At 45.2% G+C, this 17,234-nt stretch overlaps 1 protein-coding gene across 2 annotated transcripts in view; it reads left to right on the forward strand.

Annotated features, from left to right (window-relative positions):
• Positions 1-17,234, forward strand: part of WNT5B (Wnt family member 5B) — a 105,590-nt gene that overhangs the window by 70,803 nt on the left and 17,553 nt on the right. The window contains exon 1 of one of the 2 annotated variants that reach the window (XM_046013063.1): positions 15,476-15,567. The exons of the other annotated variant lie outside the window; for it this stretch is intronic. Coding sequence (XP_045869019.1) covers positions 15,556-15,567 — 12 coding nt within the window. The 5' untranslated portion in view covers positions 15,476-15,555. Of the gene's footprint in view, positions 1-15,475; positions 15,568-17,234 lie in introns of those variants that run through there. 2 annotated transcript variants of the gene reach the window in all.

A 17,234-nucleotide genomic window follows, 5' to 3' on the forward strand; every position in this document is an offset into this window, starting at 1 on the left:
CACAGGTCTTCCCTCTTCTGGGAGGGACGTGAAAACAGTACAAAAACCCTGTCCAAGTGTTTTCTAAATTTGGGACAACTTTTCTCAGTTTCAAGGCCTGGAATTCAGTGAGGTTTTTCATTTGTTGTTTACTTTTTTTTTTTTAATTTCACTTACCACTTCGCAGCCAAAGTGTTCAAGTAACTGACTCAGTCAGTGAGTGGCTACTGTTGTAACTATCGAGAATTCTTTGATTCAGCTGGCTGAGGGCACAAACTGGAATTGGAGTTGTCAACATTTTGGCACAACGACAGAACAATAATTAGATGGCATCTTCCCTTTACAGCTCTCAGAGCACCGTGCGGACAGTAAGTAGCAACACTTGTTTGTTTGCAAATGGAGACAATAAAGCATAGTATAAAGAAATTATTTTCTCGGGGTCCCGGGAACAATTGAGGTTGAGTGCATCTTTCCCAGGATCTGAAGAACATCTTTGAATTCTGCACTCAGGTGCACTCTCAGGATTGACTTCCTACTCGATGTGTGCGGTTGAAGGATAATCAGACATTGGCAGCAGTACACAGAAATCTGATCACTTATGCTACTAAGGGGTTAGGAAAGCTAATTGATTTAACTGCAATAAGGGAGGACCCACGAACCTTTTATTTTAGGTAGAATGATTCTGGGGGGCCCCCAAGCACGTTAGTAACAAAGTACTATGCGGAAAATGGAAGACAATCTTTGGGATCCCCTTTCAGCCTAGTCCTCCATTTTTTCTGATTTTAAACCTATAAATTTTAAAAGTTTCGCACAGTTTGAAAAAAAAATGTATAAACTAAGAAATGTAGCTGACAGAGCTAAGATTGAATTAGTTTGCAGATGATTTCATCAGCAACATGTCTAGTCTGTAATGCACCACTGTAGGGACTGCATATTTGCTTTTATAGGCTTCATTTAATATCCTGTTTATCATAATTTTCGTGTTTATCAAAACATAAAATCAAAACAAAAACAAAAAATAAAATTTATTTTATTTTATTTAAAGATTTTATTTATTTATTTGACACAGAGAGAGAGAGAGATCGCAAGTAGGCAGGCGTTGGGGGGAGAACAGGCTCCCTGCTGAGCAGAGATCCTGATGCAGGGCTCGATCGCAGGATCCTGAGATCATGACCTGAGCCAAAGGTAGAGGCTTAACCCACTGAACCACCCAGGTGTCCCAAAACACAGCATTTATTAAACACATTCTGGGGGTGTCTGGCTGGCTCAGTCAGAAGAGCATGTGACTCTTGATCTTGGGGTCGTGAGTTCAAGCCCCATGATGGGTGTAGAGATTATTAAAAACTAATAAATAGGGAGATGGCTCAGGTCATGATCCCTTGCTCAGTGGGGAGCCTACTTCTCCCTCTGCCTGCCGCTCCCCCTGCTTGTGCATGCATGTGCACTCTCTTTCTCTGTCTCTCTGACAAATAAATAAAATCTTAAATAAATAAATAGATAAACTTTAAAAAAGAAAAAATCATTTTGTAAGGTACTCTAAACTGGCAGAAAGTTGTAGCTACTACATGAACTGATATGCTAACTAAAGTTTTCCTGTGTTCTGTGGTGTAAGATAGTAAGTGCTTAAGATCTGAGCTCTTCCTAATCCTTGACTAACATAAAGAATCATGTGGTTAACATTAGATCATCTTAAATTATCCGCAGCTCTGGGAGAAAGCGGGCTGTTCAGTTCGGATGCATGGATCATGTTCCAAACTGAGGGTGTGTTTGGTTGGTTGGTTGGTTTTGCTTTTTTAAAAATACCAAGTTTTATTTTTTTAAGTTTTTCCTTTTTTTTTTTTAGATTTTATTTATTTATTTGAGAGAAAGAGGGAGAGAGAATGAGCAGGGAGAAGGGCAGAGGGAGAAGCAGGCTCCCTACTGAGCAGGAAGCCCAATGTGGGGCTCAATCCCCAGATCCTGAGATCATGACCTGAGCTGAGGGCAGACACTTAACCGACTGAGCCACCCAGGTGCCCCATACTTTTTTTTTTTAAGTTTTATTCATTTAATTAAGCTCTTAAATGAGAGGCTTGGGGCTCGAACTCATGACCCTAAGATCAAGAGTCATATGCTCCTCCGACTCAGCCAGGCAACCCTCAAGTTTTATTTTTTTATTCTGTTCATTTGAATTCCATGACAAGGGACGCGTGGGTGGCTCAGTCAGTTAAGCATCTGCCTTCAGCTCAGGTCATGATCCTAAGGTCCTGGGATCAAATCCCACGTTAGGGTCCCCGCTGGGCATGGAGCCTGCTTCTTTCTCCTGCTGCCTCTACCTGCCACTCCCCCTGCTTGTACTCTCTTTCTCTCTCTGACAAATAAATAAATAAAATATTTAAAAAGAGAGAGAGAGAGAGATGAATCTAAGATAAATCTGGAAAAGGAGAATTGAAGACCTGGAAATAATATTGTCTGTTGTTGCTGTTCTACCATGGGAAAAAAAAAGGCTCTCAAAAAAAAAAAAAAAAAAAGTTGGCGGGAACTAAGTTTGTAAGATTACACAAGAGAAGGCACCCGGATTACATATAAAAGTTAAACTGCTTTCACACCCTGTTCTTTAATGTAAGGGATGCAAACATGTGGCAGCAGTAGGTGGGAGCCTGAATGTTTTCCAAAACATCTCTTAAATATTAGGGATCCAGAAAGACTCTGAGTCAAGTAGAAAATTCTATTGTGAATGACTGTCTGTGTACCTAGCTCCTGCTTGAGTGGACCTCCTTTTGTCGCCCTTCTGTTCACAAAAAAGAGTAAGTTCTCTCTAAACATCTAAATGAAATCAACAACAATAACACAGCTTTTAAAAGGCACGTTAGAGATCCAACCGGATTCTATTCCTGCCTTTTTCTGTAGCATATCGATTTGATATGCTTCACGGCTAAATGGTTCTTGATCTGGGTGATGGTTTTGGGGGTGTATACAATTGTAAAAAATTCAGTCAACCTGTATATTTAAGATTTGTGCATTTTTCTCTATGTTTTGTTTCAATAAAAAACCTGTTTGTTTGTTTAAGTCAGAGGGGGTTTCATGGGTCAAGGACAGTTTACTTCTATGCATACAAATTATCCCAAGTTCTGTTTGTTCAACAGGCTGACCAAACAGGTAGAGATTTTAGCAGCAGCTGGTGCCTAGAATTTAACAGGGATGGGGACCTGGCACCCCCCCTCCTGCAACCCCATGGCCCCATCTTACTTGTGATTGTCACTCCGTTCCCAGACCTTCCTGGCCTGGCTCCCGAGGGCGAGGACTGTGACCGTTTTGTTCCTTCTCACCTCCAAGCCTCCTGGTACAGTGGATGCAGTCAGCACTCGACAAATACTGCCTGTAATTCTGATCATTTTTCTTTGGCTAGTATATATTGGGGGTGGGGACCGGAGTGGGAGAGAGAGGGGAAGGGACATTGCTTCTATAAAGAATGGATCAGTGAGTGAATCCGTGTTGTGGGAAACAACCACAGGGTTGGTGGGGGGTGCTGGAAGAGAGAACACAGGCATTTCCGGGTTTGCATCAGTTTTTGAGAATTGTTTTCTCAACCTTGGCAAAATGCAAGAGTTCTGTCGTTTGCTGCGCGCCATTCCATGCCGAGCCAAATCAGGTCCCGTTATGCTTGCTACGTTACGCTGTGCTGTTTTCCATTGACTTTTTGGTTGTTGATATTGGCCTTTTAGGGTAGGGTGTGTGGTTTCTCTTCACACAAACATGAACACGTTTACCACCGAAACGTTCCTAGGGGTCTGGTCATCTTCAGCTGGGCATTGTGTGCGGGATGTGTTTTTACATTCCGTTCTTGCTTCCATCTGTGGGTGCCCCCCCCCACGTGGCTTTCTGTGGTTGGTGGGCATGCTACATAGGAGTAGAAAAATGCAGCCAGGAAGTCACGCAAACCGTGGTGATGCCGTGTCCCATTGACGCACATTTGTCTGTGACCTAGCAGAGCTTCACAGCCAGCTGTCTTTGCCTGTGACTGCCATCCCAGACAGGGACATCTGCAAGGACAAGACCCTTTTTGCAAATCAAGGACACTCCTTGCTTATTTGTGCCCCAATGGTGGCAATCCGACAGCAGTCCTGCTAATAATGTTTCCTTGATTTCAACTTGGGGGCCATGGCCGCTGGGCAGAGAACCCTCATTAGAATCTCCCCTTCCAGGGACGCCTGGGTGGCTCAGATGGTTAAGCATCTGCCTTCGGCTCAGGCTATGATTCCAGAGTCGTGGGATCAAGTCCCACATCCAATGCCCTGCTCAGCGGGGAGTCTGCTTCTCCCTCTGCCTGCTGCTCCCCCTGCTTGTGCTCTCTTGAGCTCTCTCTGACATAATATATAAATAAATAAAATCTTTTTAAAAAAGAGAGAGAAAAAGAATTACCCTCTCCATTACCTTTCTGAACTATTTTATTTAAGCGGAATTTTTAAATGCTTTAAGTAACAGTGTTGTTTGCTTTTGCTGGTAGAATGCAGATGGCGGGAGAGAGTTGGTTTCTTCCGTCATTCGAATCCCCCGCACATGCCAGGACAGTGCCCTGTCACAGAGCGTGGCGAGGTTCAGAGAAGCCGCAAAGCCAAATCACGCCTTCTGACTCAATACTTCTTCTCTGTGTCACTTCAGCACGTATCTCGTCACGAGGTTTCTTCTGGCAGAAACAAGCTTTTGCACGGGAGTAAACCAGGCAAAGCCAGGGTCTCCTTGGCCAGCTGAGTTTGAGGACCCATCTGCCTCGCCCACCATTAGCAGCCTTGTTGGTATAGGGCCTCTCCCGAGAATCGTTATTTACGGAGAAGCAGAAAGAAGCTCAAACAGCCCAGCTGGATTTCCAGGTCCTTAGTGGAATGTGTAACCCCTTTGACTTCTCAGCTGAGAAAATTGGATGCGGCTGTCACAGAAAGAGAATAAATATGGAAGCCCACAATGCTCTGCTCGCAGCCACTTTTATTCCGTTGAATTGAGCACATAATGGAAGGCAGGTGTGTTCTGGGAGGCAAAGGGCCGGACGGGTGCGAGGAGTGTGACTATTCAGTCCGTCGAGCCCACGGCTGTGGGCAGGATACTTTGGGCCCCGTTAGCTGGCCGCTGAGGGAGAGATGCAGGCGGGAATGTCCCCTTCTGGGATCCTCCCACAAGTGTTCTAATCTTAAAGCTGAATGACTTATGCGAGAGGAAATACAGATGGCTGATGAACATCTAGAAGTGTGTACCCTCACTAATGACCAAAGAAATGCAGCTTATTTATTTATTTTAAAGGTTTTATTTATTTATTTGACAGAGAGAGAGACAGCAAGAGAGGGAACACAAGCAGTAGAGTGGGAGAGGAAGCAGGCTTCCCGCTGAGCAGGGAGCCCAACGCAGGTCTCCATCCCCGGACCCCAGAATCATGACCTGAGCGGAAAGCAGATGCTTAATGACTGAGCCACCAGGTGCCCCAGAAATGCAGTTTAAAATCGGATGGCAATTTTTACCTATGATGAGAAAATTTCTTTTAAGTGGCACTATCCAAAGTTAATCGTAATTAACTTCTGTCACTTAAAACTAAAACTTAGTGTAGTGTTTTATTAGGCTTTACTTTCATTAAAGGTTGGAACTCTTTTTTTAAGATTTTATTTATTTATTTGACAGGCAGAGATCACAAGTAGGCAGAGAGGCAGGCAGAGAGAGAGAGAGGAGGAAGCAGGCTCTCTGCTCAGCAGGGCTGATCCCAGGACCCTGGGATCATGACCTGAGCCGAAGGCAGAAGCTTTAACCCACTGAACCACCCAGGCACTCCAAAGGTTGGAAATCTTAAAAATAATTTATTTTGGAAGAGCCATCAATCACCCAATGTACTTAAGGAGCCAGTTTCCCTGGGTTGGTTGGTCAGTTGATGCCAGAGATGTTAGGGCTGCACAAGACATTAGGGATTGTACAGTTCAGCGTTTTATGACGTCATTGAGAAATCAAGGACCCAGAGCAGCTGTGTGACTTGTCCAAGGTCACACAGTCAGCAAGAGCCAGGACTGCATTAGTAAAATATGATAAGCTTGTATTTAGATCTTTCTATAGGTAAAATAGCTTAGTATGGGATTAAACATTTTTTTTTTTAATAGCTCAAGAACATTGTGCTTTACCATCTTTCCAGACAGACAAAATGCCTTAGACATTGAAGAACATGAATTTAGGCATTGTAACCCTCACTCAGTCTGTCCTCATATTGAGGACTGAGTGACTGGATATCTCTCTATATTTTTAATGAGGATAGCAATTTATCAACAGTTGAAGTCCCCCCCCCCCCTTTTTGGGTAAAGATTTTATTTATTTATTTGAGAGTGGGAGAGAGAGCGCATGAGCAGGGGGAGAGGCAGATGGAGAAGGAGAATCAGGCTCCCTATTGAGCAGGGAGCCTGATACAGGGCTCAGTCCCAGGACTCTGGGATGGTGACCTGAGCCAGCCAGACGCCCCTACAACTGAAGTCTATTTGACTGTCTTAGAAACCACTTGAGCAACTATAAATAAAAATGGAGTGTTGACAGTCCAAAAAGGGGGTTTTCTTTCTGATGGGTGTGGAGCCTGAGGCTCCCACAACCCGTGAGATCATGACCTGAGCTGAAACCAAGAGTTGGATGCTTAACTGACTGAGCCACCCAAGTGCCCCCCAAACAGGGATTTTCTACAAGTACAGAGATGAGTCTCATACAAGGTAGCATGAGAGTCGTAAGAGTTAGGCTAAGGTTAGCTTCTGTACAAACACCCAAATGTGATTGGCTCTAAAGCCATTGAAGTTTGTTCCTAGCCCAAGTAAAAGGCAAAATGCGTGTTCCTTATTGGCAGGCTGTTCTCTGAGTGGTAATTTTTGGACCTGGGCTTTTCTGTCTTAAGGACTCTATCCTCAGCCCTCACTTGGAAAGCCACCATGCTTATCTGCTTCAAGGTGAAAGAAGGAAAATGAGCATGGAGGACTGCTTGTGGGTGGATTTTATGGGTCTGAAGTAGAAGTGGTAGACATCATTTCTTCTAACATTCCATTAGAAAGAACCCAGTCACATGATGAAATCATGTGCTTTGGAGGCTGGGGGACATCATCAAGCTGTGCGTGGTTTCAGTGACAATCAAGTGAGCTCTGCTACGAATAGCTTTGAGGGTCTAAAGTGGGAAGACAGCATATGGCGGTGAAGTAACTTCTTGGGCAAACATATATATATGTGTACATACATACAAACCCAGGAATGCAGACGTTATCGATAATTATTTCTACTATTTTTTAAAGATTTTATTAAGTAAGGGGTGCCTGGGTGACTCAGTGGGTTAAGCCTCTGCCTTCGGCTCAGGTCATGATCCCAGGATCCTGGGATTGAGCCCCGCATCGGACTCTCTGCTCAGCAGGGAGCCTGCTTCCCTTCCTCTCTCTGTGCCTGCCTCTCTGTCTGCTTGCGATCTCTGTCTTTCAAATAAATAAATAAAAATCCTCAAAAAAAAAGATTTTATTAAGTAATCTCTGTACCCAATGTGGGCCTCAAACTTACAACCCTGGGATCAAGAGTCACATGTTCCACTGGCTGAGCCAGCCAGGCGCCCCTATTTCTACTACTAACTATATATATATATTTTTTGTTTGTTTGTTTGTTTGTTTGTTTTGTTTTGGTTAATTTTAATGCACATATTTCTGCTGACTCATTCTAGGTGGTAAATGTACTTCAAGCTCTTTGTTTCTTCAATAGTGGGGACTCTTTTTGATCAATGACATTTGCAAGATGGCCAGATCCCATGGATATCAAACCTGTTCCAAGCACCTCATGGAACCTTGGAGATGAGCATAAAAATAGTGGGCTCTCCCCGAAGCCACATGCAGACATACTATCATCAATATTCCTTTTTTTATATAAGATTTTATTATTTATAAGAGAGCGAGAGAGTGAGAGGGGAAAGGGCAGAGGGAGAAGCAGACTCCCTGGTGAGCAGGGGCCTGATGCAGGACTCGATTCTAGGACTCCAGGATCATGACCCGAGCTGAAGGCAGTCGCTTAACTAGCTGAGCCACCCAGACATCCTCATCAGGATTCTTTATTTCAATTCAGTAGTGACCAAAGGCAAGTGGTCTGAGGACCCATGCTGGTGGTTGGTTCCCATCACTAACATTTGTCATTCTCATGGCTGCGTAACGCATAGACCACACCTCCTCCCCTTCCTTCCACTCAGGCTGACCATGTTTTTTCTGCCCCTTATTGTGTTTCCGCTGGATTAGTCCTCCCAGCTGGGCTCCCAGCCCCTAGACTCTCACTTTCTATGCTCCATCAATCGCTGTTGCTGGCAAACCATCAGCAGTTTTCCCAATACAAATCCGATGATGCCTCTCTCCTATCTAAATGCCGTGGATGGTTCCTGCAGATGACAGAGGGAAGCCCAAACTCCCGGGTGGGCCCTCAGGTCTTCCGTGGGTAAGTCCCAGTGTGAAGGGCCTGTTCACCAACAGCTAATGACTTTTTTGCTTTGAATTTTGACTTTGGTTCTCTCTCTGTCTCTCTCTGTTTTGATTTTATTTTTTAAAGAGTTATTTATATCTTTGAGAGAGAGAAAGAGAGAGCATGTGTTCACGAGCACAAGTGGGAGAGGGGCAGAGGAAGACAACCGTGAAGCAGGTCTCCCCGTGGAGTGAGTAGCGCAGTGCAGGGCCCAGTCTCACGACCCATGAGATCGCCACCTGAGGTGAAACCAAGAATCTGACGCCCAACCGACTGAACCACCCAGGCACCCCTCTGTTTGTTTGTTTGTTTTTTTAATAATTAATTAAATAAATTTTTAAAGATTTATTTGAGAGAGAGCATGCATGAAACTAGGAGGGAGAAGGGGCAGAAGAGGGAGAATCAGGCTCTCTGCTGAGAGAGAGCCCGATGCGAAGCTTGATCCCAGGACTCTGAGATCATGACCTGAGCAGAAGGCAGATGCTTAACTGACTGAGCCACCCAGGTGCCCCTATCTTTTAATTTAAGTAGGCTTCACTCCCAGGACCGAGACCAGTTCAGGGTCCAAATCCGTGACCCTGAGATTTAGACCTGAGTTGAGATCAATCATTGGACACACAGCTGACCGAGCCACCCAGGTGCCCCTCTCTCTGTTTTTTATAGTTGAATTTTGGACATGAAATTGTTGTGTGATGTTCTTATCATTCTCGAAGTGTGTCCTGTGTTTGCAGGCCTCTGCACTTTTCCCAGTGGGCAGGTCTCACTCTCTCATCTCCACTTGTGGGAATTCTGCCTGTCCTCTTAAGGACAAGTTCAAATACCACTCTATCATGAAGCATGCCCTTCTTTGGAATTAATTACCCTCTCTTAGGAACATTACTTGGATTCAAAAGATAACAATCAGAAAGTAGTTGCAACCTCCAATATAACACGTAACTCTGCTAAATATTGGCATCTTGTGCATGTTTGCCTCACCCCTACAAGACTGTAAGAATTTCTTTTACTCTTTGAGTAAGACCTAGTAGATCCTCAATAATGGGTACTGATTAGAATTGGAGTCACAGGAAGAATTTCATTTACATTACTTTGTGGCATTTTTCGTTGGATCTGAACTTTTTCCTTTTCTCTTGAGCAGCAAATGCAAAATAGTCACACATTTAATTCTAATCGTGAAAAATTGCCCCCAACTTCATTACACTGTCTCCTTTTCCTAATGATAGCTCTAAAGACAGTGCATGGATTGTCACTGGGATAGAAAAAATATATCTCTCTGGCTGGTAGGTGGGGTGTTGGGGGTCTTGGTCCCGGGCCCTGGGATACAGAGTTAGCCGCCCTTACTCAAGTTCCTGTAACAGGTTACGCATTCCCTCTATTATAGTAGCCTTCATTGCACCAAACTTAAATAACGGGAGGCCTTGAGCAAGAGGGCTGGGGCTCCATAAAGGAGGCTGGGGAAAGAGCCCTAAAACAAAGGAAAGAATCTCAGCAGTGAACCAAAATACTCTTTAACGTGCCCTGGCCTGCCTGAATTTGGTGATCCTGCTTTTTCCTGAAGCAGCCACCCAGCTCAGTTGTATTGAATTCCCCAAACCTGAACCTTGAGGCCCACAAACCCCGTCTGAAGTCGGCTGGCAGGGAGCCCGTGGTGGCGACTAAGATGAGAAGGTCTCAGCGCTGGGGGAGGTGAGCAAGGCAGCCGCTGGGCTTCTCACCTGAAGAGAGGCTGCGTCTGAGAGGGACCCAATGCTTTCTGTTGGTGTTCAATAGAAAGCCCTTGGCACTTCTTCCCTTTGAGGATCTAGGAGCTCTTTCCTAACACCATCTGAAAGTCAGCTTGAAACACAGAAATGGCAGCTCCGGGCAGTGACATAACTTAGAGTGACTGGTTTCCCTCCAAATAAAAGCCAAGTGTAATTTCTGCATGAACAAGTAGGCTGTGGGGGGAGTTCAGGGGCTGGTTGTCCTTTCCCACTCTGCTGTTGGAGCCCAGCCAGCCTTTCCTCTGCCATTGTCTGCACTCACCTACCTGACCCATGACAGCTGGGGACAGTCGCCAGCACTCACCACTCAAGGCCTCTGGATCCAGAGCACTGTTTCTGCGACTCTTTCCTTGGCAAGTTTCACCTTCCACTTGTTGATAGAAGTGAAACAATCATCCTGTTCTTCCAAGCTGAAATTGCCCATGTTTGAAGCCTAAGGCTGGCAGCTTCAGTAAGATGCCAAGACAGCAAGAAGACTGGAATGAGAGGAGGCAATAAGTTCTCATCCAAACTTAGTTCCTGGGATGGAATGACAGAACTGTTTAGAAAAAGAGAAGAATTAGCATAATTGTGTTCAAAACTCTGTATGTGCAAATCCAGATTTATAAATGGTTCAGAATGATTATTCTTATAGTAAAATGACTATTGTGTATGTAACATATATAATATATAATACACGTATGACGGTTCCTTTAAATAATAGTGGCATACTGAAAAGCCTTCGGGCACTTGGCAAGCAAAATGTATGTATGAAGCAGCCAGGAGAAATGCAATGGAGAAGAGTAGGAATTTGGGGGAATTAGGGAGCCCGTGCACCCCCTCCCACTCACCAAGACATTCATATTCCAAAAATTCAAAATCATTGTATTAGCCAAAGAGATTTTGTCTGCCAGTTGTTGAGCCTGCTTTTTTAAATAATAAGACTTCCCCAGGTCTTTTTACAATATGCTTCAGTTTGCAAAAACAAGAACACATTTTCTTGACTGCACAAGACACATTTTTATTCTAATAGCCCCTGGCATAGAGGGGTCATCTCCCTGACCAGGATGGGGATCCAGAATTCCATTTCTTTGTTTCATTTGCCCTATCCAAGCCAGGGAATTTGCAGAAGTGAGTGGCAGTCTCCCAGGAAAATATTTTTTCCCATAGAACTGGACTCAGTGGAAATAGAGTTACTTGGCGAAAGATGAGACTGCTTTCCCGTCAACTCCCCAACTCTCTTGAAACAAAGTCCAAAACCACGGCTCCATGCTTCTAGAACAGTTTCCTATACCACACTGATCGGTAGCCATACCCCTCTGCCTTCTTTGTTAGAGCATCTTTTGAAATTAATTTATGAGGATTTAGGAGAAGGAAAAATTCCTTTCTTATCATCTGCGTGGAGTAAGACTTCCGGGGCACCTGGGTGGCTCAGTGGGCTAAACGTCTGCCTTTAGCTCGAGTCATGATCTCAGGGTCCTGGGATCAAGCCCCTCCTCCAGTTTCCTGCTCAGGGCGGGAGCCTGCTTCTCTTTCTGCCCTCCTCCCTTGCACTCTCTCTCTACTCTCAAATAAATATAAGTCTTAAAAAAAAAAAAAAAAGAGTAAGACTTTTGGGCGGGAGGGACTGCTTCCCCCCCACACCCCCAGCCCAAGTGTGACGGACAAGGAGGGGCCTGCTGGGATCTACCAGTTCTGGGAACTGTGCCGGGCCAGGAGTCTCTGGGATTTGCTCTGCCTGGTGTGTGGGATTATTATCACTGGGTGTGAGTGGCCACTTTCACACTTTTCCAGGCACTAGGAGCTGGAGACTTGGGAATCTCTCTTCTCTGAAACACTGAGAACTAGATTTTAGTGTGAAGGCCTCCGGATCTATTTCTGTGTCCCTGTCACCCTGTGTTGTGATTATTATGTCCCTTTTGTGCCCATACTTCCCAGATGGTGAGAAATTTCTCATTGTGAATGGCAAACATGGTTTCAAGGAAGGGCAGTTCTGCATTTTTCTTGACGGCCAGATTAAAATCTCATGCTCTTACCCCCTCTGATCCTTAAACACACAAACACACACACACACACTCCCATCCCCGGGGCATTATTTCTCCTGCAAATGAGAGAAACAAAAAGAAGACACTAGATGGGAGATGAGTAGTATTTTGGAAGCTGGGAATACCCGCTCCAAAAAACACTTTAATTTTATTTCCACCAACTGTCGGGAAAGTAGACCACACAAAAGAATGCTCTGCCTTAGGGCTGAGAGGATTCATTGAGAAAAGCTTGGAAGGAAGAGCTGGAGAGACCTAGAGTCAGAGAGAGACCCTTGGGAGAAGTAATTAAGGCTGGCAGGGAAAGGCTATGTTAATTGAGCTGAGAAGAAAGATGAGCATCTGGGGATTCCTTCAAAGGTTATGGGATTTTCTGATCCAGTCTTGGGTACATAATTGCATTCATCTTTGGTCACTATTTTAAAAATATTTTTAAGGGATAAAAGTCTCCATGAAAAAAATCCATATGAGAGAAACAACTAGCTATAGGACTAAATGGCAAAAATTGGGGGAAATGGGGGGGGCGGTTTGTGGCAGGCAGAAGGCGGTTTTGTCGGATCCTCATTTCCTGGAGTGAGAAGAGAAGAAACAAAACGCTGGGCCGGCCCCTGGCATGGTCATGTACAATGTCATGTACACATTTAAGGGTACAACCCATCTAGGCCTTGCACTCCACGCATGGTCCCTCTGTGGTTTGCGCTGAACACCACCCTCCCTCCCCAGAAACCCCACACGCCCTCAAATAGTTATCCCAAGTGGTTGTCTCTGAGCCTACATTTTTCAACCTGGATTTCAGCAGAGGTTTCTTTTTAAGTATGAAGACCCTTTTTTAAACTCCTCCCCACAGAAGATCACGTGACCCCTGAGACTATAGTTGAACTTTCCACTGAGGAAATATATAAAGATCCCCTTAAACCATTCGGTGTTAAGGAGACTTTTTCTCATTTTATTTATTTATTTATTTATTTATTTATTTATTTATTAAAAGCTCTAGGCCAAACATGGGGCTTGAACTCACAACCCTGAAATCAAGAGTCATGTGCTCTGACTGAGCCAGTCAGATGCCCCAACTTGTTCTCATTTTAAAATATATTTTAGAAGGGCGCCTCGTGGCTCAGTTGGTTAAGTGTCTGCCTGCAGCTCAGATCAGGATCCCAGGATCCTGGGATCGAGTCCTGCATCAGGCTCCTTGCTCAGTGGGGAGCCTGCTTCTCCCTTTTTTTCTGCCTGCCACTCTGCCTGCCTGTGCTCTTTCTCTGTCAAATAAAATATTTTTTTTTAAAGATTTTATTTTATTTATTTGACAGAGAGAGATCACAAGTAGGCAGAGAGGCAGGCAGAGAGAGAGGAGGAAGCAGGCTCCCTGTGGAGCAGAGAGCCCGACGCGGGGCTCGATCTCAGGACCCTGAGATCATGACCTGAGCTGAAGGCAGCGGCTTAATCCACTGAGCCACCCAGGCGCCCAATAAAATATTTTTTTAAATGTTTTTTAGGAATGCCTGCCTTCCGCTCGGGTCATGATTCTAGAATCTGGGGATCGAACCCCGTGTCTGGCTCCCTGCTCAGCGGGGAGCCTGCTTCTCCCTCTGCTTGCCACTCCCCCTGCTTGTGCTCTCTCTCTGTCAAATAAGATCTTTTTAAAAAATGTGTTTAGTTGTATAATAAAACAGAGAGAACAGTGCATAGAGCACATATGCACAACATAGTACATTGTTAAAAAGGGGACTGCCACATATCCATTACTGAGGTTGAGAAACAGAGCATTGCTGGCACTCCAGAGATTCTCTTATGTCCTATCCTCATCACAGTCCCCTTTCCATCCCTGAGGAAACCACTCTCCTGACAGTCACAGTCATTCTTTCCCTGCCCTCCCCATGTGCAGATCTCTGAACAATATGGAATCACAGTTTATATATTCCCTTGTAACTTGCTTCACTCACTTTCACCAGAGCCTAATATTTCATTAATTGGTCCATCCATTGTTGATGGATATAAGCGTTGTTTCTAGTTTGAGGCTTTTTTTTTTAAGAGAGTGTGTGCATGCAAGCAAAGCAGGAGAGGGGCAGAGGGAGAGAGAGAATCTTTTTTTTTTTTTTTAAGATTTTATATATTTATGAGAGAGAAAGAGAGAGTGGAAGGAGGGGCAGAGGGCGGGGAACAAGCAGACCCTGCATTGAGCCCCATTTGGGGCTCAATCCCATGACCCTGAGCTCATGACCTAGAGTCAGACAACTAACCAACCAGCCCCCCCTCCCGGGGCGGGGGGGGGGGGGGGCCCTCCAGTTTGAGGCTCTTAATAGCACTGCTATTCTTGACAGGCACTCTGGTGTGCACGTGGGCAGACGTCTCCAGGAAGATGGAATTGCTGCATTATCAGGAACGCTTAAAAAATAAAATGTAACAGTTTTGTTGAGATATAACTCCAGTACCATAGGATCTGCCTGTTTAAAGTGTACCATTCAGTGGTTTTTAATATGTTCCTGGGGTTGTGCAACTGCCCCCACAATCATCAGTAACTCTTCCAAATGAATTCATGTCTTATTAATTGTAAGGGTCTACATACCCGTAGACCATCATGGGGGGGGGGGGGGGAGTAGTTGGACGTCTGTATTCCTTCCAGAGATAGTGTTGATTTGTGTATGTTCTTTGGTTCCGGGGCACCCAGATAAGGAGCCACTGGGTTAAGGCACTGACAGAAATTTGCCATTAACACAGATACACGTTCCCTGAAGGATTTAGCCTGTTAATTCCTCACAGAGTGCCACGCGCAGCTCTACGGCAGAGGTTCTTAAACTTGGGTGTGCATCAGAAGCACCTGGAAGGCGTGTGGACACAGATTGCTGGGCCACAGTTGCAGAAGTCTGGGTGGGGCTCAAGAATTCGGATATCTAATCAGCTTCCAAGCCATACTGATACTGTGAGTCTGGAGGCCGCACTTGGAGCGACCTGGTAGCTGGCTATTACCTTAGAAATTAGAGAACAGAGAGTGGAAGGAATTCATTCAGTCATTCCAAAGATAAGAATTAGACAAAAGACACTTACAAATTGTTGGAGGCATTCACAGGCTCTTGGAGCTCGGAGTGGGGCTGCAGGGGCGAAGGGTGGGGAATACGCTTTGTAAATACGGTGGGGGCCAGGTCAGGAGGACTTGACAATTGGTTTGGCGTGGAGGGTAAGGGAGGGGGAGGAGTCAAGACGGACAGCAAGGTCTTAGGCCTGGATCCAGGAAGAGACTTGGAGGACAAAGAACAAGCGAGATTGTGAAGAAAAGCGTGATCGATCTCACCTCCTGTCCTTGGCTCTCTGGGAAGATTCACCCCAGCCGCCATTTCATGGAAGGAAAGGTGACTGATCCCGGTCAGGTCCCGTTCCTGCAGATCACGCGAGATTTCCCGGGCGACAGATGCTGGGTGCTCTCGGTGGGAATTCAGTATTGGGGTTCGAAGAGACTCCGTCAATTTAATGAAAAACAGTGATTCTGAGGACTGGAAATTATTGAAGTCCTTCTTTATTGCAATCTCTCTCCAACCCTTCTCAAAGCACCTTGAAATGTTCAGTTTTTGACCAAACGCATCTTTCTGGGAAATCCGTCTTCTTCTTTTCTCCTCCTTATGCGTTCTTCAAGGTCTTACTCCAGTCCTGCATCCTTGAAGGATCCTATGAAGGTTCCCTTGGACTCCTCAGGCACTGTGTGTGTCCTGCCTTTCAGAGTAGGTGTCTCGCGTTTCCCATAGCTAGACCCAAGCCCCGCAAGGAGCAACGTCTTAGACATTTTCAGGTTATCATGTAATAAACGGCTTTAGAGGCTGCCGGCTACTCTTGTCTTTGAAGAAAAGGTAGAAACGAAGCCGAGACCTGGAATCTCCAGAATCTCAATTAGCACTAACAGTAGACCCCCAAATAAGAAGATATGGGCTGGGCCATAAGGAAGTCCAAAGGCCTCCTTTGTCTCCACAAGAGGCTGGCCTCCCAAGGCTGCCTTCTATTTTCTTTCTCTTTCTTTTTTTAAGATTTTATTTACTTTTTTGAGAGAGAGAGAGCAAGCTCGAGAGAGCCTGAGCTGAATGAACCTGAGCTGGGTGGAGGGGCAGAGGGAAAGGAACAGGGAGACTCCCTGCTGAGCAGGGACCTTGGGCTCGAACCCAGGACCAGGACTGGAGCTGAAGGCAGACGCTTAACCAACTGAGCCACTCAGCCCCGCCTTCCATTTTCTTGAGAGCTCACGTTTGCCTGTTGGCCTGGTTTGTCTTTTCTACCCCAACATAAACATAAACACCAGCTCTCTCAAAACTATTGTTCTATTTCAATTTCTCCACCGTTAAGCAGCTGGACCTATTCCTTTTTTTTTTAGATTTTATTTGACAGAGACAGCAAGAGAGGGAACACAAGCAGGGGGAGTGGGAGAGGGAAAAGCAGGCTTCCACTGAGCAGGGAGCCAGATGCGGGGCTGGATCCCAGAACCCTGGGATCATGACCCAAACTGAAGGCAGACACTTAATGACTAGGCCACCCAGGTGCCCTGCCGCCAGACCTATTCTCAATCCAGATATCATTTGGTTGGAGAAAAGTCTGGCTTTTCCCTCCAACACTACGTGTGTGTGTGTGTGTGTGTGTGTGTGTGTGTGTGTGTGTGTGTGTGTGTTATACTAGCAACTTTGCAATCAGCCTTTTTTTCATGGAGGGGGATAAACATTGTTTTTTGTGCGACTTCCTATAAATCAGGGTGTTATTATCTGACAGTCTTACTAGTCACAGCCTTAGTAATGGGGCAATGGTGAAAAGAAGAGAAATAGAGTGGAGAAAGTGTTACGTTCCAGGGACAGGGGAACTACCAACAGGGAAGGAGCAGAAAGATCTGGATTCCAAGCCGGGGTCGACCCTTCAATTGCTGTATGAGCAAGTGTCTTAACCTCTTTATGCTTTAGTTTCCCTATATTCAGAGGAAGGATAATAATGGCATAGACCACACAGAATTTTAATGAAGATTAAATAAAAAAATCGGCTGGAAGAT

This window comes from Meles meles, chromosome 7 (genome assembly GCF_922984935.1).
Source record: "Meles meles chromosome 7, mMelMel3.1 paternal haplotype, whole genome shotgun sequence".
In the NCBI taxonomy this organism is placed as follows: Eukaryota; Metazoa; Chordata; class Mammalia; order Carnivora; family Mustelidae; genus Meles; species Meles meles.